The sequence below is a fragment of the Bacillus rossius genome, chromosome 1, assembly GCF_032445375.1.
Source record: "Bacillus rossius redtenbacheri isolate Brsri chromosome 1, Brsri_v3, whole genome shotgun sequence".
NCBI classification, from domain to species: domain Eukaryota; kingdom Metazoa; phylum Arthropoda; class Insecta; order Phasmatodea; family Bacillidae; genus Bacillus; species Bacillus rossius.
In genome coordinates this window covers 189,155,842-189,179,833 of record NC_086330.1, presented here as the reverse complement: position 1 = coordinate 189,179,833, position 23,992 = coordinate 189,155,842, and the positions used below count along the sequence as shown (strand labels likewise).

Sequence of the window (23,992 nt, the reverse complement as noted above, 5' to 3'; positions counted from 1 at the left end):
GTCATCATTTGTGGTTTTTTTTTTTCGTTCTCTTAGTACTTTTTTCTTTGTTTTTTCTTTGTTTGTTGATCATATTCCTGTTTCGGAATATTTTGTGGTGTTCATATCCTTGTTGACAACAGCAATTGTTTGCTTAATTTTGTGTGTTTTTTGTCTTTCTTAGGTATTTTTATTTATTTATTTTATTTATTAGTTTTTCTTCAACAGAAAAAGTTCTTAGCAATGGCGTATGTCCAAAAACTTACATCAAGTTAGCTCCTACACTACAGCAAGCTCCCTAGCTAGAGTCATTTAGTCAAAACTGGTAAATAACTGTAAGACCATTTATGAAAAAAGTGTGGTTTTAATTACACATTACTCTGTTTACATGCGATGACAAAGTACACATTACACGTAAAAAAAAACACTAGGCACATTATGTCAGTGACAATACACACTAGAAAGATCCTAGTTGAAGTCTTGTTACGATACGATAGTTTTGATTGGAGGCGACCAATCCCGCAAATATCTAATTTAATTTATAATCTAACACTGCAGTAAAAGCCTTGGTTCGCCATTAATTACTAAAAAAACTATGCTTGAAGCTGACAGACGTAAGAACGACTAATTAAATAAAGTACTGTACTCTGGAGTCGGCCAGTGCTGTAAGCGACTAACCCAAAGGAGAATGGTCATGCGTCGACGTTAAGTTAAAGACAGCCCTGTACCGTAAAATGACCCGATATTGCTAGGGGAGTAATTATAAAAAGGTTTTAGGTCCATGAATTGTAGTTACCAGAGATACGAATAAGGTGAGACAAAGGGGTTGCTGCCGCACAAAACAGTACTCTCTGCCCTGGGCCGCGAGCTGATGAACAGCGTCACTTCGTGCCAGAAACCACAAAAAAATGTAAATAATACTTAGGTGAGACTTATATGCTAAACATAATACAAAACCTTCAATATATTACTTAGGTCGGATACAAATGGCTGAAGGCTTAAAAGTTCACTAGTGTAGGATAGCCAGTCCGTAAACTGGATTCTGGCTGTGGATTATGGATGGGGTCAATGACCGATTTCTCTGACGTCACGGCGGCCATCTTGACCTTGACATTTGACCCGGCAGCCATTTTCGGTCCGCCAACTTGAATCCGTCAGTAGGGGCACCGTGCCGTTCTGGTTCCACTGTCAACAAACAAACAGGTGGTTGTCGGAGCATGTGGGCGGGTGGGCGTGGCACCACGTGGGCGGGTGGGCGTTGCCGGGAGCCGCGTGGAGTGAATGTTGTTGACGTCACATGGAGAGGTGTGTGTGTATGTTTCTAAATGAGGAAGGTAGGTAGCAATAGTGTCGCGTGCGCCGGAATTATTTTTTATAAGTATAAAAATGTGAGGGCGGACGGCAGGGATTCGAACCTTCGTTTCTGGATCGTTAGTCAGTGACGCTAACCACAGGACCACGAGACCCTGTTAGAGAAAATAATTTCAGATGTTGTATATATGCTTATAAATTTTTTTAAAGAAAAGGGGATATTTGTTATAGTGCTGGGCGGTAAATTTAAACGAGGCACATCGGCTGCTAGTCGGCCACCATGTTTTTTTTATAGTGCTAGGCAGTAAATTTAAACGAGGCCCATCGGCTGCTAGTCGGCCGCCATGTTTTTTTATAGTGCTAAGCGGGAAATTTAAAACGGGCAGGCTGCCATGTTTATTTCAACATTGGAAAAAAATAATAATTTCGGCTGCTAGGAAGTAACCAGAACAGCCAACTTTGAAAGAAAAAAAATTAAATAATATTATATGTATGACAATCGATTGCTGAAAGTCGCCATCTTGTAGTACAGAATACCAGGCCGCCATCTTGTAGCATAGCACACCAGACCGCCATCTTGTAGCACAGCATACAAGGCCGCCATCTTTTTTTTACCCATTATAGTCATTGTTTTTCATTTCTCAAGTTTGAATTTTTTTTTAAAAGTATTATTTTGGCAGCCACTACTCTATGACTACAGTAGTAGTAGTACTAGATGCCAAATTCAAAACACACACACTGGAGTGTAGCCATGTTTTCTTGTAGTACTATACCAGTATAGTCATATTATGCTTAATTTGTTGTGTAGCATGTCTGTCTATAATAATAAAAAAACCTATAGGCATTACTTATGCTTATAGCGTATTAATAAAAAAATTATACTCTACGTATTTCGGTGAATTCAAACACATTTTTTTTTATTTATGTGTTAAAGACATAATGTTCTCTGGTAGTGTGTATTGGGGGGAAATGAAATATATACAGAAGGATTAATTACTTAAGTAATATTATATATAATATATCACCAATTTTAATAAAAAAAAGTATTCTTATACGTCACTTGTCATTTAAAAAATGTATTGTGCATTTATAGTCATAATATATTTTAAAAAAAAAATTTCTAAGGGCTTTAGCCGCGAGGGCAGACGTGTCGGCGACGGCGCATACTCCCTCGCGACTCCAACCCCTTCCTCTTCCTCCCCGGAAGCTCTGCTCGTTGAGGCCGCAGATGAGGTGGTGCAGGGTGGCCCGGCCAGGAGCAAGGTTTTGTTGAGTGCGAGCTGCAACGTCCCAACGGCACGGTGGTTGCCTGGAGTGAATCGTGTGATTCGTTCACACATTCAACATTCCTCGACGGGGGCAACCACTCGTGGAGTGTGCCGTGCAACCCTGACATCTGCGACCTCCAAACCGCGGTCGGCTCCGACGACGAGGACGCAGAGGACGCCGACCAGGTTGCCCACCTGTGGTGCCGCCGTCGCGGCTAGACATCAGCCGCCAGCTGCCAGCTGCCACCCGCCCACCAGCTGCCACCCGCCCGTCTTCGCCAGTAACAGCTCCAGTGAGTGACGTCCGCCATGTTTCCACCCGTCTGGGGTCGAGACCCCATCAAGACCAAAAGGGAAAAGTCTAGACACATCCGCGGGCCGTATCCCACAGGCTTAAGACTAGTTTTCAGTGAACATCTGGACGATCCCATGCCGCTGTTCGAGGATGTTCGTTATTTAGATACGAACCCAGAACAATTGTCAGATGATGGTTTTAGTGATAATCAAAGTGTCCGAAACTTCTATGACATTACTATTTCTTTTGCATCGCGCCGATGGCGAGAAAAAGCGAAGAAATACAGAATAGCGGATCCTAGGTTAACTGACACTTTACCGCAGATAATGTACGACTGTCAAGAAACTAGATATCTTTACGTGCATTCTAGCCTGCACTGTGTCGAATACCGTGTTAGATATTATGACATTCAGAAGGATTGTGAACATCTGCCTGTATACTTTTAATCATGTCGCGATAATATCCATTATCGCATGTGTTGGGATAAATCATTCCCATATACTACCATGAGACTGTTAACATCGTTTCACTGTGAAGATAAGAACTGTTACGTGCACTTATGCCATCTGCTGGCTAAACATCCAACAACCATTGATGAACTCAGGACCTCTAGAGTTAAAAATTATGAAACTTTCATAGAGCGCTGTACCGGAACCGATCATTGTCGGAAGAAAACGTAAGATGTTTTGTTGGGAGACGATGACGACCTGAACACACCGTGTGTAGGACACCTATGTCCTATTTACCGTGCAAAAGTAATAAAAGAGTAAAACTTTTCAGTGTCTAAATCATTACCTCTTGTACCATATGTCGGATTCAAGCTATCGACGAAATGTAAACTTTTTCTAAAAATAAAAACAAAACAAAAATCATGAACTGTTGTGAGTCAGCGTGTTGTAACACCCTCTGTGAATACATTGCAAGTTTATTTATGGAATTCATACGTATAATTGCTAAAAGACAATCAGTCTCAGCTCAGTGTGGACTGAGCCTCGGTCGAGTAAACATGTCGTTTAATCCAGGTAACCAGTATGAAAACCTGGCTCGTGGTTTATCTATGGTGGAGTACTCAATCTGGAATAATAACATCCTGAAGAAGTATGTTGAGAGTTGTGACGGTCACTTTCACACTGTTCAGATTATAAACCCGGACACTAACGATCTACCCCTGGAAGTTAATCAGTACAATCCGTACGGACGTTGTGCAGTTAATTACATGCGAAAAGACACTCCATTACCTTGCAGTGTCGACGAAGTCTACAATCACGCCTTGCAAATGCCAGAACTGCATTCACCCGACTGTGCATCAGCAATCATCGAGCCTGCGAAACCAGCGCGCAAGAAATTTCAGCGGAGAGTCCCCGCAACGTATGCACCGCGCAAGACTCGAACCCGAGACCTCAGCCATCTGGGACTCGTCAGTCAAGATGGTGATCACAATGTTCAGCAGAACCAGCACGAAAGAGACCTAAGCAATGCCAAAATAGTCCTACGTACTGTACTCATAGAAATGTATAACAAACTGTAAGTTTTATGGCTTGAGTTTTTCAGTTAATACGTCGTTTTGTGAAAAAAACGTTATAATGTATTTTTTTGGGTTTTAATTTAAAACACACATAAGTGTGGTTTTCGTAAAACAGTATTCTACGTTATTATGTTATTTTGAACTCTGAGTAAAGAGTCATAATTGTTTTCATTTAATACATCGTTTTGTGAAAAAACATTATAATGTATTTTTTTTGGGTTTTAATTTAAAACACACATAAGTGTGGTCTAATATCAAAAGTTTTATAAGTAAATATATAATTTTGGACTCTGATTAAAGAGTCATAATTGTTTATGTGTTTTTCAGTTAATACCTCGTTTTGTGAAAAAAAATGTCTTCATGTTTAATTTTAGATTTTAATTTAAAACACACATAAGTGTGGTTTTTGTAAAACAGTATTCTACATAATTATGTAATTTTGGACTGAGTAAAGAATCATAATTTTTTTATTTCAGTTATTACATCGTTTTGTGAAAAAACGTTATGTTTTTTTTTGTTTTAATTTAAAACACACATAAGTGTGTTCTAATATCAAAAGTTTTATAAGTAAACATGTAATTTTGGACTCTGATTAAAGAGTCATAATTGTTTTCAGTTAATACGTCGTTTTGTGAAAAAAAATGTCTTCATGTTTTAATTTTAGATTTTAATTTAAAACACACATAAGTGTGGTTTTCGTAAAACAGTATTCTACGTAATTATGTAATTTTGTACTCTGAGTAAAGAGTCATAATTCTTATATTTCAGTTAATACGTCATTTTGTGGAAAAAAACGTCTTCATTTTTAATTTTAGATTTTAATTTAAAACACACATAAGTGTGGTTTTCGTAAAACAGTATTATACGTAATGATGTAATTTTGGACTCTGATTAAAGAGTCATAATTTTTTTATGTGTGTAATTTATTAATTGTATGAGGAGTGGTTTCAAGAGTGACTTTTGAATAAAAACTGTAAATATTATTACTTTTTAGATTATTTGAATACTAGCCTATTCATTGTTTTTCTGAGGTGACTTCCGTCTGGGGTGAGATCCATCTGGAGAGAGGGGTGGTAAGTTGTAAAAATAACCAGACCCAACGCGCTGTAGCGTGAGCGCTCGCAGAGTAAAAAAAAAATAAAAAAATACACTGGCAGCCATTTTGAAACATTCGTGTAATATATACATGGCACAGACTGTGTGGGAACACAGTCTCTGATCAGTCGCCGCACTGCTGCTGCCTCACTGCTACCTCGACGAGCAGAGCTGCGCCTCCAGTTTTTTCCAGCAAAGGTAAGATAGAAACATTTTACTGTAAATTTATTTATTAAGCTGTTTGTAATGTTAGGATGATATTATTATCATTTTGAATGGAAATATTCTTTTTTTTCATTTAACATGAAAATAATATTAAACTAAAACTTTCTTCACCTTTTACTATCACACTTTTTTCGCATTTACCATCTATAATTTATTATTGTTTCCTATTCATTACGTAAATTTTTTTAGAAAATATTTCCATCTAGAGATATTCTGTAAAAATTTTTTTTTTTATATCTTGCAAACGGATGGGAGATTTCGTGTACAATCTAACATTGTTTTTGAAACAAATAAAAAAAAAATTATTTTAAAAAATTATGTCAAACCCATACTCCATTAATACATCTACTAAATTTTATTCTTTTCTTTTTGTTTTAGCTTTGTGCTCACTGTTGAATGTAATTTTCCAGTCTCTCTTTCTTTATCTTCTCTCTCTCTTCTATCTTACTATGTCTTCCCGTTCTTCTTCCCCCGAGGCAAAGCGACTCCATCTTAATGAAGCTGAGCCTTCTATCCCTGACTCTCGCGATAGTGGGTGGGAGTCAGGGGTGGAGTTGGCGCAGGGGTCTGACGTCTTGCCTCGCCTGGAGGGTGTTACCTTAAACACTGCATTTGCTAACAAGATAGTGGACTTTCGAATTGGAAATGATATTGAAAATGTCAATCCGGACTTGGACCTGTATCTACAGAGATGTAGGGTTCCCTTTCTGGACTTAACTAACGAATTAATTCGCCCCTTTAAAGTTTACGTTTCACTCTCGGCTTCATTTGTTAAGGAATCTGTGGAGGGAAATGAGAGTGTAACTTTTCATTTCACAACTCACTCAACCGCGATACTGCACTCTGATGAGGTAGGGGAAATCTATGATTCAACATTCATTTTGGAAATCAATAAACACGTTAGTGATTTCGGTGCGCGTGGCAGTGGCTGGGCTCTAAAAAGATTGATTAACATGGATGTACATGTTTCAAGCTATAGATATTTCACGGTTGGCGCAGCGCACACGAAATTGCCGGCGTGTTTGTCCAAAAGGAGAGCTTGTGTTAACATTGAGTGTCCCGAGCAGCACTGTTTCCTGTATGCCGTCATGGCAGGTGTGTCCATGGTGGAAGGCAATGTTACTCGAGCTACTTCGTATCCAAATCCACTCGTTTATTTTAATACGAATGGCTTGACGTTTCCCTCCACTCTGCATCAGATTAAAACATTTGAGAGGAACAATGATATTTCCATTAATGTTTATGCTTGCGTAGATTCTAAGGGGAATATCGTTGACGAATGTTTTAGTGGCAAATCTGAATCCTCGATCCAGCCTCTTCACGTATCCAATGAGCGAAGAGAGAGACATGTAAATATCTTGGCGATTCGTTCGAGTGGTGTGACAGAGCACCTACATTTTGTTTACATAAAATCAATGTCCAGATTATTGCATTCACAATTGTCCAAGATGCAACATAAGAAATGGATTTGCGAGCGCTGTCTTCAGTATTTTAAAAGCGAAGACAGATTAAATTCACACACTGTTCTCTGCAGCCAGCATCAAGCAGTGCGGACCTGTTTCCCTACAGAAGAGAACAAGTATTTGCAATTTACAAACTTTGCAAAACAGGACCGCCTAGGCTTTCTTGCGTACTGTGACACTGAGTGTTACCTTAAGCCTTTCTCCACCTGTTTGCCCGGTGACGAGTCTTCTAGCACTACACTGGTAAACGAATACGTGCCTTATGCATGTAGCATTTTGTTAGTATGTGGTTACGATAGCTCTTAGACCAAGTATGTGCAATTCGAGGGTGATAATTGTATTGCTGAAATGGTCGCAGAATTAGTTTCAATGACAAAGTGGGTTTGCGATATTTATTCAAAGACCATTACTATTAAGACACCGACCCCAGCCGTCTCTGCAAGGCTTGCGAGTCAAACACATTGCCATATCTGTCAGAAGGTATTGGCTGGGCAGACGGTGCTCGATCACTGCCATTTGACTGGTGAAATACATGGTTATGCCCATTATAAATGCAACCTGGCTTTCAGGTTCCAAAAGAATCACCTTGTCGCGGTTTTTCATAATTTGCAAAATTACGATGCCCACTTTTTAATGCAACATTTAGTTTTGTGGCGGATTGCACAGCCGGACGGCTCCTTCGTTGTGGAGAACCCCGGCAGGGTCAAAGTCCTTGGAGTTACAATGGAGAGCTACAAGTGCATTACAAAATACATACCCATTTCAGATAATGCGCAAGGAGGCATGTGCACTGTGCGTCTTAGGTTCATAGATTCACTTAACATTTTAAATTCATCTCTGGAAACTCTCGCTGGCAATCTCACGCCAGATAAACTGAAAGTCACCCGTTCAATGTTTCCAGATGAGGCACAGTTTCAGTTAGCTACTCGTAAAGGTGTGTTTCCCCCAATGATTTTGTTAAATCTAGTGAACACTAGCAGACTGCCTCGCTACCCCTTAAGGAAGCGTTCCATAACGTAATGAGTGGCACAGACGTGAGTGATCTGGACTATACTCATGCTCAAAATGCTTGTGACGTCTTACATTGTGCCACATTGAAAGAGTACGCACTTCGTTATCTTAAGGTGGATACTTGTTTGCTGGCCGACATATTCGAGTCGTTTCGTTTCGTTTGCTTACAATATTATTCATTAGATCCTGCCCATTACATTACCGCTCCCTCGCTCGCATGGGATGCACTTTTATTTAAAACCGGTGCTTGTCTTGAGCTGATAACCGACCCGTATATATACCTCTTCCTAGAGTCAGCCGTTCGTGGAGGTAAAACAAACGTAAGTCAACGTCATGCGAAAGCCAAAATGTTTACATGTCCACTCACGACCCGAGCCTTCCGTCTTCGTACATATGCTATTTCGATGTAAACACTTTGTATGCTCACACAATGTTAGATAAACTTCCTGTGGGCAAATTTGAGTGGGTTCCCAGGGATGAGTATGCGAGTTGGGATTTCTACGCCATTGACATAGATGGCGATACGTCATATTTCGCGGAAGTGGATTTGACCTTTCCCGATGATTGTCACGACCGCCTATCAGATCTGCCTCTGGCCCCTGTGAATGGCGTACCGCCAAACGGGCGAATGAGTAAATTATTGTTAACTCTCGCGCCGCGTAATAATTATGTTGTCCATGCTAAAACACTGCGGCACTACGTTCAGTATGGGGTGGTCATCGGCCAGGTTCACCGTGTGCTGCGGTTTGAACAGGTGGCCTGGATGAAAGAATACATAACCTTTAATGCTAAGCATCGTACCCAGGCTGCGAATCCCTTCGAAAAATCGTTTTTTAAGTTACTTTCGAACGCAGTGTACGGTAAAAGATTAGAGGATTCTAGAAAACACAGAGACATTAGCATCGCTTCATGTTACGAAACTATTTATGGGGCAGCCGAGCTGATTGGTCGTCCGACATTCAAGGCTCGGCAAATCGTCGATGAAAATTTAGTTCTCATAGATTTGCAGAAAGGTTCAATAACCTTCGATAAACCTTTGTACACGGGTGTCGCCATTTTAGATTTGTCAAAGTTGATTTTATACGACTTTCATTATAACTATATGCAAAAAAAATTCCTTCCCCAGTCTCTGCATCTCTTGTACTCGGACACTGATTCGTTGAATTACCATGTTCAGTGTGATAACATTTATGATTCAATTCGACCCGACTTAGCTTGACGTTTCGACACATCAAATTATGCACCAGGTATTTATCAACACTTCCCCTTAGTCAACAAGGGTGTAACAGGGGTGATGAAAGATGAGGCCGCTGGCAAGATCAAAGGCCAACATAAACCAATCACTTCTGTTCCCTCAATACCTGGATTGCTTGCTTAAAAATTCCCGGACTCTAGGCAGTCAATACCATTTCCGTTCGCGAGGCCACACCATGTTTACGGAGCGAGTGAACAAGGTAGCACTGTCTTCAGGAGACGATAAGCGTTGGCTTTCTGAAGATGGTGTCAGCACATTACCTTGGGGGCATAAAGATCTGTGTCCTTCTAAAACTCGTGCCTTGCCCGATCCCTCCTAATAATTGTACATATTTCCATTTTTCCTCTGATTATGTTCACCAGTGAGACGAACACTGCTGATGTAACCTCCGAGCAGTGGTTGCAGGAACACAACAGCGCTCACCACTCCTCCCCTGCTCGGAGGGGCTTCAAGTGTATATATATGTGTGAGTGTGGGGGGGGGGGGGGTGGTTGAAGGCAAACAACAGCGCTTCTTCCGCCTCCCCCCACACACAAAAGAAAAAAAATATCCTGAGATGGGGTGTGTTCACCTCCCCCGCACCGTGCCGCGCCATTTCATGCCAACTGATACTTTCCATTATGCATGTGGAGAGAAAAACTGTCGGAATGTTAAAGAAAATGTGTAGAGATGTTTGAAAAAAATATTCCCCTGTTACCATGATAGCTTGCATGATAGCATTCTATCCTGATTTAACTTTTAAAAAAATACTAGTTTGTTAAAAGTTGCAGCCTCATGCATATTCAATCTATCCTGATTTCACGTAAAAAAATACATGTTTGTTTCAAGTTGACTCTCAAAGTATATTAATTTACATGCTATCCTGATAAAATGTAAAAAAAATATATTCCCCTGTTTCTATTTTTTAATATACATAAATCGTCCTCTTGATAGGATGCCTGAAATTTGTGTGACGTTCTACAGATCTCCCCAACCCAGACCATGGAGGAGAACCCATCAGCGTTCGCGGCCTCTTTCTTCGAGGAAGAGGTGGAGGAGGGTTCGAGTATTCCACCCGACATTGCGGCGGCCTTCTTCGCAGAAGACTTGCAGGAAGGGCTGTCGTCTCCCCCTCCTCCTCCAACACTGCCAGCCATGACTTCGCCGCTGCTGTTGGTGGCCGGCCCCTCTGGGACATGTCCCTGGGGTCGGCCGCTAACAGCCGACGAGAAAAGAGGGTACCGGCTACCTGCTAAACACCAGCAGGTTCCGGCTCTGCCTAGCGGCAAACTCGTGGCCCAGCTGATGGCTATGGACGCCCAGCGGGGTAGGGGGGATAATAAATAAATATATAAATATTTTAACTAAGTAATATAGATGTGTTGACTACATTATTTCAATATCCATTATGTGGTGTTACTTGTGGCTGGTAACTTACTATGCAGAAATTGGTAATACGTGTAAAGAACTATGCGGTCATGGTAGCTGGCCTGCTGTAGGCTGGTGTTAAAGTTTAAAAATCATTTTGTTTGTAAAATACACGTAATATTTAATCTAATTTTGTAACAATGTGCTACTCGTAAAAAAAATATTTTAAAAAATGCTGTGAGAAAAAAAAATACATACATTATATTTTAGCAGAAACATTACGTAAACGTTATTCTTAAATAAAAACTGATGTAAGAAAAAATATATATACATACATAATTTTTTTTAACAAAAACATTATGTAAACGAGACTATCGCAAAAGATTATTATTAAAAGTTACTTTTACCTGGTATTAATCAAATGGCAGGTACAGGTAACTAACACATTAGGTAGACGTAGTATTTTTTTTTAAGTGTTGGGGAAATATCTATTTTAACTTTGGAATAAATAATATTTGTATACAGTTCTCTGCGGCCGCGTTCCCCCTCTGCGAGCGGCTTCCCTATGCGGGAGACAGTCTCACACGTGTCGCGACTCAAACCCCTTCCTCCCCCTTGTTATTATTAAAACTAACAAGGAAGAGGAAGAGGAAGGGATTGGAGTCGCGAGGGAGTATGCGCCGTCGCCGACACGTCTGCCCTCGCGGCTAAATCCCTTGGAAAAAAAATTTTTTAAAAATATATTATGACTATAAATGCACAATACATTTGTTTTAAATGACAAGTGACGTAATAAGAATACTTTTTTAATTAAAATTGGTTATATATTATATATAATTTTACTTAAGTAATTAATCCTACTGTATATATTTCATTTCCCCCCAATACACACTACAAGAGAACATTATGTCTTTAACACATAAATAAAAAAAAAGGTGTTTGAATTCGCCGAAATACATAAAGTATAATTTTTTTATTAACACACTATAAGCATAAGTAATGCCTATAGTTTTTTTATTATTATAGACAGACATGCTACACAACAAATTAAGCATAATATGACTATACTGGTCTAGTACTACAAGAAAACATGGCTACACTCCAGTGTGTGTGTTTTGAATTTGGCATCTAGTACTACTACTATAGTCATAGAGTAGTGGCAGCCAAAATAATACTTTAAAAAAAAAATCAAACTTGAGAAATGAAAAACTATAACTATAATGGGTAAAAAAAAGATGGTGGCCTGGTATGTTTTGCTACAAGATGGCGGTCTGGTGTGCTATGCTACAAGACGGCGGCCTGATATGCTGTACTACAAGATGGCGACTTTCAGCAATCGATTGTCATACATATAATATTATTTAATTTTTTTTCTTTCAAAGGTGGCTGTTCTGGTTACTTCCTAGCAGCCGAATTTTTTTTTTCCAATGTTGAAACAAACATGTCGGCCTGCCCGTATTTAAATTTCCCGCTTAGCACTATAAAATAACATGGCGGCCGACTAGCAGCCGATGGGCCTCGTTTAAATTTACCGCCTAGCACTATAAAAAAAACATGGCAGCCGCATAGCAGCCGACAATATATATTTTAAATTTCCCGCTTAGCACTATGAAAATTAAACATGGCGGCCGCTTAGCAGCCGATGCACCTCATTTAAATTTACCGCCTAGCACTATAAAAAATATCCCCTTTTCTTTAAAAAAATTTTTATAAACATATATACAACATCTGAAATTATTTTCTCCAAAAGGGTGTCGTGGTCCTGTTGTTAGTGTCACGGACTAACGATTCAGAAACGAAGGTTCGAATCCCGCTGCCTGCCCTCACATTTTTATACTTGTAAAAAATAATTTCGGTGCGCGCGACACTAGCGCTACCTACCTTCCTCATTTAAAAACACACACACACACACACCTCCACGTGACGTCAACAACTTTCCCTCCACGCGGCTCCCGGAAATGCCCACCCGCCCACCTGGTGCCACGCCCCACGCCTGCCATGTGGTGCCACGCCCACCCGCCCACGTGCTCCGACAACCACCTGTTTGTTTGTTGACAGTGGAACCAGAACGGCACGCTGCCCCTACTTCCATCATTTTTATATCGAGCGCCCCACTCATAATGCTACAATTTTCGTCACGACCACAATATTGATTTTTTAATGTTCAGATGAAGGATGCCATCTTGGAAACCGACAAACTGTGTTTCAGCTGTTTGTTCCTAGAGAGTGCCAGCATCGCTCTGTCTCATCATAAAATGTCGATATTCCATACCTACCAAAGTTAATATGGTCCTTATCAACAAATTAAAAGTATTTTTTAATTCAAAATACATTGGAAGAGCTGTGATTAGAACCATCGAAGCTCTGACCTCAAGGTTGGAAAGCATACTGCTTTGACCACATGGCCATCAAGACATTTACCAGACTGAGAATTAAATACGCTACATATAAAAATTACACACATATTCAAACTTATATATTTTTTTAATTTGAAGTAATAATAGCATCGCCAGTTCAAAACAGAACCACCATCTTGTACTTATTAAGACTTAACTGTTGCAATTATCGTTATGACCGCCATCATGAAAATCCGTAATTATAATGATATAAAATCGGGAACAATTGCAAAATACATTAAATAAATATGAATTTAATATACTTTTTTATTCGATCAATTCCATTCCTCGATTCGGTTCATGTACGACGCAAAAAGCCCATTTAATTAAAAATACCACAAAAGCCTTCCTCCACGGTAGCCGCCGGCAGACTTACCTCCCCCAACTAGTGCCAAGGTATATGTATCGACAGCTAGTATGATGAAACATCCGCTATCTTGTTTTCGTCTGCTGGAATCCGCCATCTTGTTTACATTTACTAGAGAGTGCTACCGTCATTTCAATTTAATTTTTTGTTCACTATACCTTTGATCTTGACTGTTGGCACTGACCTTTGACCTTGACACTTGGACTTTGACCTTGGCCTTAAATTTAAACGTAGGCCTTGAACTTAGACCTTTGCCTTGAATTTTGACCTTGACTTTGAAAATTGACTTTGACTGTTGACCTTGGTACCATGGTGACCATTTTGGAGCCTCCATCTTGTGTTTAGTAATCGCTACCAGGAATGCTAGTTATCAACATTGCCTGCTATTTTGTTTTCAGTAATCAATAAACGGAGCACATCTTGTGCCAATCATGTGCATTAAAGGCACCCTTTGTTTAAATAATTGAGTTTTTTAAATATTTTTACTTACATTCTATGCTCCCTGCTATTTTATTCAGCCCAGTGTACGGCCGGGCCAATTCTTTTTCAGCATGTTTTTTTCTCTTCCCCCCCCCCCCCTAAACAACCTGTTCACATCTTCGCCAATGCTACGTTGCGACTTGGAGTGCTGCTTGAAGCGCCCCGGTCCCATAACCCCCGCTTGTTGTCATGTACTAAGTCTCGTTACACGAAGCCATTCCGTGACCAAACTTGCGGGGGCAATCAGACATTCAACCCCTGGTGAATTCCCGAAATCAGCATGCTTGGACAACCAGCCTGGTCAAATTCTCGGTGAGACAGACACGTCGTGGTGTTTCTTCGCCTCGGTTCTCACGAACCTTGCAGAATTTCCCCCACTCTCCCCAGTCCCCTCGTCCAGAACCCAGGCCGGGTCAGTCACCGGTCATAACCACAACCCCTCCTGGCTGGTCCATAGAGGTGATAACCCACAGCCGCTCTCACACTCTCGTCCGCACACCCTGCCGGCGACGAGAGAAATTAAGATGCGCCCAACTGCTAAAAGACATATCCGCGATCCATCAAGCGGAAGCGAGAGACACTAAACCCTCCCTACCATCCTGGCTGTCGATCTGAGGGCAGCACTGTCGCGCCCATAAGAACAATGCTCAAGCTGAATCGACCCTCGACCTGAACGTTCGCCGGGCGATTTGAGTTCCCCACTTCTCCGTCCAGAGCGCGCTGGCCAAGATGCCAACTTCCAGTGTCTTTGGCGACGAGCGCCGAATAATACCGAAGTCTCCCTCCCCCACCCTCTTTCAAGGGAGACTTGGCCTTTTAATTTAGCCCCCCAACCACACCCCGAGGTCACTTTTTCTTAGAGCAGCCAACCGCGAACGTCTCCGGTCAGGACTCTCCTGACTTATACGAGAATTAGAAGATCGCCGATCAATATCAATTGGAATGTAGACTACTACAGTTAAGGCCTCAATTGCCGATTTACTATTTTTAGCCTTTAGTCTGCCCTAAGTAGTCGCCAGTTAATTTTTTCTTTTTATTCTTCGAACTTTCTTCGTAACCATCATGGCTTCCAAAGCAAACCGCGTGCTACTGCGTCGGTCTACGAGGCATCAGCCAGGCAGCTGAATTCTCCCCACAGTGTTGAGTTTTTTTTTCATTGTTTTACCTCATTTCCACCAATCTGGGTGACGAATTCCGCCACCCTACCTTACGCCTGCATCCGAGGTAATTCGTACCGAATGGCCTTTGTTGCAGTGCGGGTTTCGAGATCACCCCTGGAACCCAGTTCGTTCTAGAACATCCCACATTAATAGTTTCACAACACCCGGTGAAACGCCTTGGTCATTTTACTATCTCTCTCTTCTCGTCGTCTGCAGCTCACTACGCATGACCGCCAACACACACACACACACACACACACACACACATATATATATATAAAGTCTACCTAACACCTGTGCCAGTTTATAGATTTTTTATTGTTTCTTTATATTTCTGAACTTTGAATTTATAATTTCAAGTACTAGCCAATGAAGCGAAGCAATTTTGTGTAATTATATGTTAACCTTCATAAGTAACCCCGTTGAGGCCCGGGCCGATTGTCAATTATTTTTCACTTTTTTTTAAATAAAATTGTGTTAAAACTTGTAATATGCAAACAATATAAAAATTATGATAGCACTGTGAAAATAAAAAAGAAAATCAATCAGATTTTAATCAGAATAAATCAAATAGCTTGCCAACCAAACCTCGGCTTCTAATTTATAAGCCTTACATTACTCTCCGACATTTGTAAGCACACAGGGGCGGTAATAAATTATTTTTCACCCTCCTTAGTGCCCCTCAGAAGTATTATTGACTTATCTTTTTATTCTAAGTTTATCTTTCCAGTACGTTTCCAATTTTTTGTATTTTAGAAGTTTCTCTAAGAAATTACTTATTAGTAATTAGTGCACTAAGGAGAAGTGTAACAATCTGCTACAGTGCATTACCATAATGTTAGGTTTTTACTTAGCCTCTAGAGTGAAGTAATCATTTATTACAACTGTGGCACCCACCATCTTGAAATTTTGGACATCACCTTGGAATTTCGTGATTTTATAGTCAAAAATTCAGAAACAATTCCAAAATTAATTAATTAAACTTACAATCATTACAATAATTGATTCAGTATTTTGTTCAATACTTGGTCAATGCAAAAAACATTAATACCACAGAAGCGACAGTTCGAGAAATAAAGCAACATAAATTAAAATTAAAATTTTACATAAATTTTACAATCACAAACAAGTAAATTACCAGCGTTTATCGATTTCTACAATTTTCTTAGAAGGCTAATCAAGTCATTTGAATGCCTTGACATGGGTCTTCGAGTCAGTTATACATAATAGTTGATTAACCAGTCATGTATATTCAGTAACCAGGCTCGTAATAGACAGCCAGGCACATCCAGTCGGTGGTTAGTCATATTCAGTTCGTGGCCAGACACGTATTTGGCGGTCGGACACGTTCAGTAGGTGGCAAGATGCGAACAGTCGCTGGTCAGTCATGTATATTCCGTGGTCAGACATGTATTAAGCTTACAACCATATTCAGGTTGTTGGCTAGACACGTCCAGTTGGTGATTAGGCACTACCAGATAGAGGTCAATTTAACATGTTCAGTTAGTGGTCAGGCATATCCAGTCGGTGCCAAGCAGATCCAGTAGTTGTTGGTTAGACACCTCAAACCTGTGTTTGTTGGTAGTTAAGCCTTTATATTCATTAGCCAGACACGTAATCGGCATCCAGATGCATTCAGTTTGTGGCCAACATGTCCAGTTAGCAACTAGGCATGACCAATCAGTATCAAGGGACGACCAGTTTGTGGCTAGGCATGTATTCGACGACAAAAACCGCTTCTGATAGCTTGTAAACTACTCCTTTGCTCAAGGATATAGTTCTAGTATAAGCCAGAATATTTTGTTATTTCTTAATATATTTTGTGTGTATTTTAAATTTTATATGTAATTTTCTGTTATTAAAGAATACGTGTGATGGTTTTCTCCGTGTGCTCCCAATTATTCTTGTCAATATTATGATGGTTTTCTCCTTGTGCTGTCGATTAATATTTTAAATATTTTTTTGGTTTCTTTCCGTGTGCTCCGGATTATTCCTATGGTTTCTTTAATTGCTTCTTTTTTTATCTCTAAAAAAAATGCTCTTTGCATTAAAGATTTTTTTTTACTTAATGAGTCATGTCATTTTATTCAATGTTAAATTTAATTAGTGAATTTCTGCTACTAAATCAGCACTTGCAATATTTTTATCAGGTGAAATTCACAAAAAAATATCATTACTCAGTGAAACAATAAGCTCTGAGACATGAGAGAAACACTAGCATGCAAGATGAACTTCCTTCTCCTTGGTGATTAGCGAAGCCATCTGTCTTTTGCAATAGTTAGTGAGCATACCGCATCACATATAAAAGAACTAAATCAAAGTTACCTGCAAGCAACATGTGGCGTCATCTGTTGACAAGAATCGACACTACTTTAAACAAGTTATTTTGCATGAGATTATTAACTCTCACCACTGAATGGTGCTATTGTAGTCAGTTGTAGCCATGTATTCACGAAACCTAGCAGTCTCGTAGCCACATAGTCTTGTGTCCTGCAAGCTTCGTAGTCCTGTAGTCTAGTGTTCTGAAAGCTTCGTAGTCCTGTAGCCTCGCAGTCTCGTAACCTTGTAGACTCGTAGTCACGTAGACTCGTAACCTTGTAAACTCGTAGTCACGTACAAATAATTCCTTGGAGTCTCGTAGACTTGTAGCTACGTAACCAAGTAGCCTTGTTATCTTATAACATAATGTCGCTGGAGCAGTTGGAGGCAAAGAGAACATTCAGTAGACGACAGATGCAGCAATTGGAGCCTTGTAGACTTAAAGCTTTATAGTCTCGTAACTAAATAGCAGCTAGGCCTAAAACTTTTGGGAGACAAAAAAACTGATGGAACCAATTACAGATTGAGGCAATGACTGTTGAAGAATAAATACTGATGAAGCCAATGACTGATGGAGCCAATGAATTTTGGATGCATAGACTGATGAAACTATTGACCGCTGACCGATAGAGCTAATAATGGATGGAGCTAATGAATGGTGGTGCCAATTATTGTTGGAGCCAATGTTCGTTGGAGCCAATGACTATTGGAGCCAAAGGCCATTTGAGGCATTATATTCTATCGCAAAATTGACGAGTGCATTCTACTGAGTTGAATGATCATTTGAAAATGAACGTATTTACGTTAAATGTGCGTAGACATAACTGTAGTATCAGATCCGACTGATAAGAGAGAGTCATTCTGATGACATCGTTTTTTTACCATGTTGAATTTTCGTCCAAATGTACGTTTTTTTCGTTAAATGTGCTTCCTTTTTTTCGAATATTCTTCTGTTAAAGTATGATAAATTCAATTGAAATCAGTTGGAGTCGAATGTAGATGGAGCAGTCGGAGAACTTAGAGCAATTGGAGCACTTGGATCAACTGGAACAGATGGATCTCTTGGAGCACTTTTAGCTGATGGGCAGTTGGAGATGATGTAACAATTGGAGCAATTGTTTCATCGAAGCTCTTGGCGCAAATGAAGCTTTGGAGCTGTTGGACCATATGTATCTGTTGGAGCTTTGGAGCTGTTGGAACTTTGGAGCTGTTGGAGCAATTGTACCAATTTGGAGCAATTGGAGCTGTTGGAGCATTTGGAGCTGTTGGATCTTTGGAGCTGTTGGAGCATTTGGAGCTGTTGGAGCTTTGGAGCTGTTGGAGCTTTGGAGCTGTTGGAGCTTTGGAGCAATTGGAGCTTTGGAGTTTTTGTATCAACTGGGGAATTAGTAGCTTTGCAGCACTTGTAGCTGTTGACCAATTGGAGCATGCTGTATATTTACGGGATCGTATTCCTGTGAAGAGATCGTATCATACTGCATCGAAATTTCTTACATATGTGCTTCATTTTATTTGATTGTGGATCGATAGGTATGTACTCAAAACGTGATTTTTTTCATGGTTCAGAGATGTCTAGCCTATACGTGTTACAATTAAATTACTTGTTTGAAATGTTGGTCGCATTTCGGTCAATGACACCTCTTGTTTCGGAGACGCTTGGCCTATGTGTATGATTTAGTACGTGAAATTTTCAAAATGTTCGTTGAGTAACGACGAAAAATCCCTCTTGACTGCTGATTGTTTGTGTTTGACGACCTACTGGATGCGACTGACTACCAACTAGACATGACTTGCCAACTAATGGTTGTATATTCCTGAATGCTGAATAGAGATTCCTAGCTACCAACAGGGCGCATATTGACACCTACTTCGCGTGCCTTACCACCGAATACATTCCTAGCCACTAACTGGTCGTAACTTGATGCTGATTGGTCATGCCTAGTAGCTAAATGGACATGTTGGCTACAAACTGAATGCATCTGGATGCCGATTACGTGTCTGGCTACTGAATAGAAAGGCTTAACTACCAACGAACACAGGTTTGAGGTGTCGAACCAACAACTACTGCGTGTGCTTGGCCACCGACAAGATATGCCTGACGACTAAATGAACGTGTTAACCTGACCTCTATCTGGTAGTGCCTAATCACCAACTGGATGTGTCTAGCCTACAACCTGAATATGGTTGTAAGCTTAATACATGTCTGACTACGGAATATACATGACTGACCAACGACTGTTTGCATCTTGCCACCTACTGAACATGTCCGACCGCCAAATACGTGTCTGGCCACGAACTGAATATGACTAACCACCGACTGGATGTGCCTGGCTGTCTATTACGAGCCTGGTTACTGAATATACATGACTGGTTAATCAACTATTATGTATAACTGACTCGAAGACCCATGTCAAGGCATTCAAAAGACTTGATTAGCCTTCTAAGAAAATTGTAGAAATCGATAAACGCTAGTAATTTACTTGTTTGTGATTGTAATATTTATGTAAAATTTTAATTTGAATTTACGTTGCTTTATTTCTCGAAGTGTCGCTTCTGTGGTATATTTAATTAATGTTTTTTTGCATTGACCAAGTATTGAACAAAGTACTGAATCGATTATTGTAATGATTCTAAGTTTAATTAATTTTGGAATTGTTTCTGAATTTCTAATGCTAAAATCATGAAATTCCAAGGTGATGTCCAAAATTTCAAGATGGTGGGCGCCACAGTTGTTATAAATGATTACTTCACTCTAGTTGCTAAGTAAAAACCTAACATTATGGTAACGCACTCTAGCAGATGGAGTGTGTACTACATGATGCTAGTTCTCCTTCTATATATTACTGAAAACAAAATGGCAGGCGATGTTGATAACTAGCGCTCCTGGTAGCGATTACTGAACACAAGATGGAGGCTCCAAGATGGTCACCATGGTACCAAGGTCAACAGTCAATTTCAATGCTCAAGGTCAAGGTCAAAGGTCAAGGCCAAGTTCTAAGTTCAAGGCCAAGGTCAAAGTCCAAGTGTCAATGTCAAAGGTCAGTGCCAACAGTCAAGATCAAAGGTATAGTGAACAAAAAATTAATTAATATGGCGGTAGCGCACTCTAGTAAACGTAAACAAAATGGCGGCTTCCAGCAGACGAAAACAAGATATCAGATGTGACATCATACTAGCTGTCGATACATATACCTTGGCATTAGTGGTGGGAGATAAGTCTGCCGGCGGCTACCGTGGAGGAAGACTTTTGTTGTATTTTTAATTAAATGGGCTTTTTGCGTCGTACATGAACAGAATCGAGGACTGGAATCGATCGAATATTGCAATTGTTCCCGAATTTATAGCATTAAAATTACGGATTTTCAAGATGGCGGTCGTAACGATAATTGCAACAGTAATGTCTTAATACAAGATGGTGGTTCTGTCTTGAATAGGCAATGCTGTTTTTAAACTTCAAATTAAAAAAAATATTTAGTTCCGAATATGTGTGTAATTTTTATATGTAGTGTATTTAATTCTCAGTCTGGCCGTGTGGTCAAAGCCGTATGCTTTCCAACCTGGAGGTCAGAGCTGCGATGGATTTAATCACAAGGCTTCCAATGTATTTTGAATTAAAAATTAATTTTAATTTGTTGATAAGGACCATAATAGCTCTGGTAGGTAATGGAACATCGACCTTTTTTGATGAGACAGAGCGGTGCTGGCACTCTCTAGGAACAAACAGCTGAAACAAAGTCGTCAGTATCCAAGATGGCGGCCTCCAGTAGAACAGAAAATAATCAATATGGTGGTCGTGACAAAAATTGCAGCAACAGTGAGTGGGGTGGTCGATTTAAAGTTGGCAGATCCATGATGGCCTACCCAAGATGGCTTCCGGGTCAAAGGTCAAGGTCAAGATGGCCGCCGTGTCGTCAGAGAAATCGGTCATTGACCCCATCCACAATCCACAGCAAGAAGCCAGTTTACGGACCGGCTATCCTACACTACTGAGTGATGTGGTTAATATAATTAAAATAGTTCGTTTAAATTATGTATCAATTGCTTGTTTTAACTTATCTTTTTAATACTACAAGTGTGTCTTAACGTTATGAAACTCACTCAAGATTATTTGCGAACACATTATGAATGGGCCAGAAACTACAGCATTTATATAATATTTACATGTTTGCACAGTTGTGTCTTTGACTCATGTGGGCTGGGTGGAGGGTCCTCTCTTCAAGCGGTAACTGGTACTGACAGGTTGGTAACCAGGCTTTGCTGTCACAGATGGTATGACGTCATAGCTAACTACTTTATCTATAATCTCTTTGCAGTAAGTGTGTGGAGTCTATGGAACATAAAACCGGAAACGAATGTGTACCTGTAAGATATTTACGTTTTACTATCCATCTGTCGCTTCTACAATGTACGGAAACTGAATGCAACCATCGAGACAGTTTTTCACCGTTACAAAAAATTGTTTTAACTGAGATATTTTTAATAGCCGAGAACAAAAATGTTCAGGAGATGCAATTTTCATATATCAAAAACGTAAACAAATACGGCTTATATTTGTCGCACGGAGTAACGTCAATGGAAGAGATGAGATTTGCCGAGTTTACCTGTACGGGTTCCTATCAGCATGCGTGCCATTGTAGATACTCCGTTCAGTGAGATCCATCTCTGTTTCCGTGTCATTGTAGAAGAGCACTCACATGTGTTACTGGAGTGTGATCACAGTCGTCTACAATACTTATCGCATGTACCACAAAACTCAAATGACTTGATCGGTCGGCCGATGATTTTATATACACAGACTGCAGAATTAGAACTGATAAATTCTCGTACATCTCAGACTGACCTTTAAACAATTTTTTTTTTACTGCAGCCTGGAAATTTCTCAAGGATTGTTTGTTACTGTGTATATTTGTGTGTTCAAGGACGTTTTGTTTAAGCTGAAAAATTGCCAGAATTCTCTAGATGCAGAACCGGATGCGATGGTGGCAGTAGTGAAATGACAAACAGGGCAGGGATTATCGATGGAGAAAACACTGTCTCAGAGAATGCCAGCTCCATGCAGCGCTGCATATGTATGTCAAAATAATATAGCTTTGCAAACACCTCAGCGTCGTGCTTTTCACATTCTAAGTAGGTTGGCCATCTCTGAAAATTTATTTTCGTAACAGTATTCAGTGGCGGACTAGGAAGGAGGGATGATAAAGTGGGGACATCCCAAACCCTCTGAAGATACAAAAACACATGCGAGATCTTGGTGAAGGCAGTATGTTATTTTGGGTGTTACAACACAAATTACTAACAACAAAGGCAGTGATGCATGTTGAAAATGATAATGCAACTGTCGAAAACCCTTTTTGAAGATGTAAGTTGTTTCAATACAAAAATTATGTTTTTTAATCCCATCCTGAAATAAATGCCTGTATACGCCACTGACAGTATTGCGTGTTTGTGAGTACAGTACCTATTACTCTCATAGTGGGAGCCAGAGAGAGCAATGAGACGATGTGCTATTGTTGCAGGTCGCTACCCATCCCTCGGAAGGGGGTCGTGTCTGCGCCCCTGTATATGGCATGGCTGGAGATGCTGACCAGAGGCATGCCACCTTATCTCATAGTCAGAGGGAACCAGACTTCGGTCCTCACCTTCTACTCGTAACAGCAGCCCACCTGGAGCAGCCGTGCTTGGGCCATGTAGAAACTGCTTAGCTGTCACCAAGAATCCTTGTCGTTTATAAACAGTATTCGCACTTAAGTTGTAAGTGAATGATACTTGTGTAGTAATGGGACTTTAAGGCAATAAAATGGGTTTACACAAATGTGCCATACATAGTGACAGTAACAGATTAAAATGTTTCATTATTGCAATAAAGTAATAATACAATCAAACAATTGCAGTCATTATCTTCTTATTCTTTCTTATATATAAAAATGTATTGCCGTGCATTAGTCTGGCTAAAACTCGAAAATGGCTGGACCGATTTTAATAATTTTGCTTTTGTTTTGTTCGCCTTAATACAGGGGTGGTTTAGGGGGGGGGGGGGAAATTAGGAAAAACCCAAATTTGTTTTTTTTTTTTTTTTGTTACGCCTTCGCGCCTTAACTACAGAACCGATTATCATGAAATTTTGCATACACGTCAGGGGTACAGAAAAGGACATAGGGTACCTTTTATCCAGAAATAAAAAAAAATTGTTTAAAATATATTAATAAACATTTTAATATAAAACCAAACTAGCCGCTGGTTGTTTTTTGCGTGTTTGTGTAATTTCTCCTTGGCCGCCATAGATTTGTCAACTTCTTATCCTTCTCCTTGGCGAGACCCGTACGCTTAGCGAAGTTTGATATAAATTTTGAAATAGTGTAAAAAAAAAAATATCTGTTATTCATTCCGTGCGGTTGTGTGAAATAAATTACATTTAAAATCTTTCTTTTTTCGTTGTAAAAAGATTAGTGAATTTTGAGAATATATTTTTGGGTAAAGCGAATTTAATTAAAATTTG

General features: G+C 39.9%; 1 protein-coding gene across 2 annotated transcripts in view; it reads left to right on the top strand.

The window, feature by feature from the left end:
- LOC134527159 (bumetanide-sensitive sodium-(potassium)-chloride cotransporter-like) overlaps nt 1-23,386 on the top strand; it is a 940,416-nt gene extending 917,030 nt beyond the window's left edge. For both annotated transcript variants that reach the window (XM_063359554.1, XM_063359556.1), the window contains one exon: nt 23,013-23,386. In XM_063359554.1, the coding sequence (XP_063215624.1) occupies nt 23,013-23,148 (136 nt within the window). In that variant the 3' untranslated portion in view covers nt 23,149-23,386. The remainder of the gene's footprint in view (nt 1-23,012) is intronic.
- The last annotated feature ends 606 nt before the right edge of the window (nt 23,387-23,992 follow it).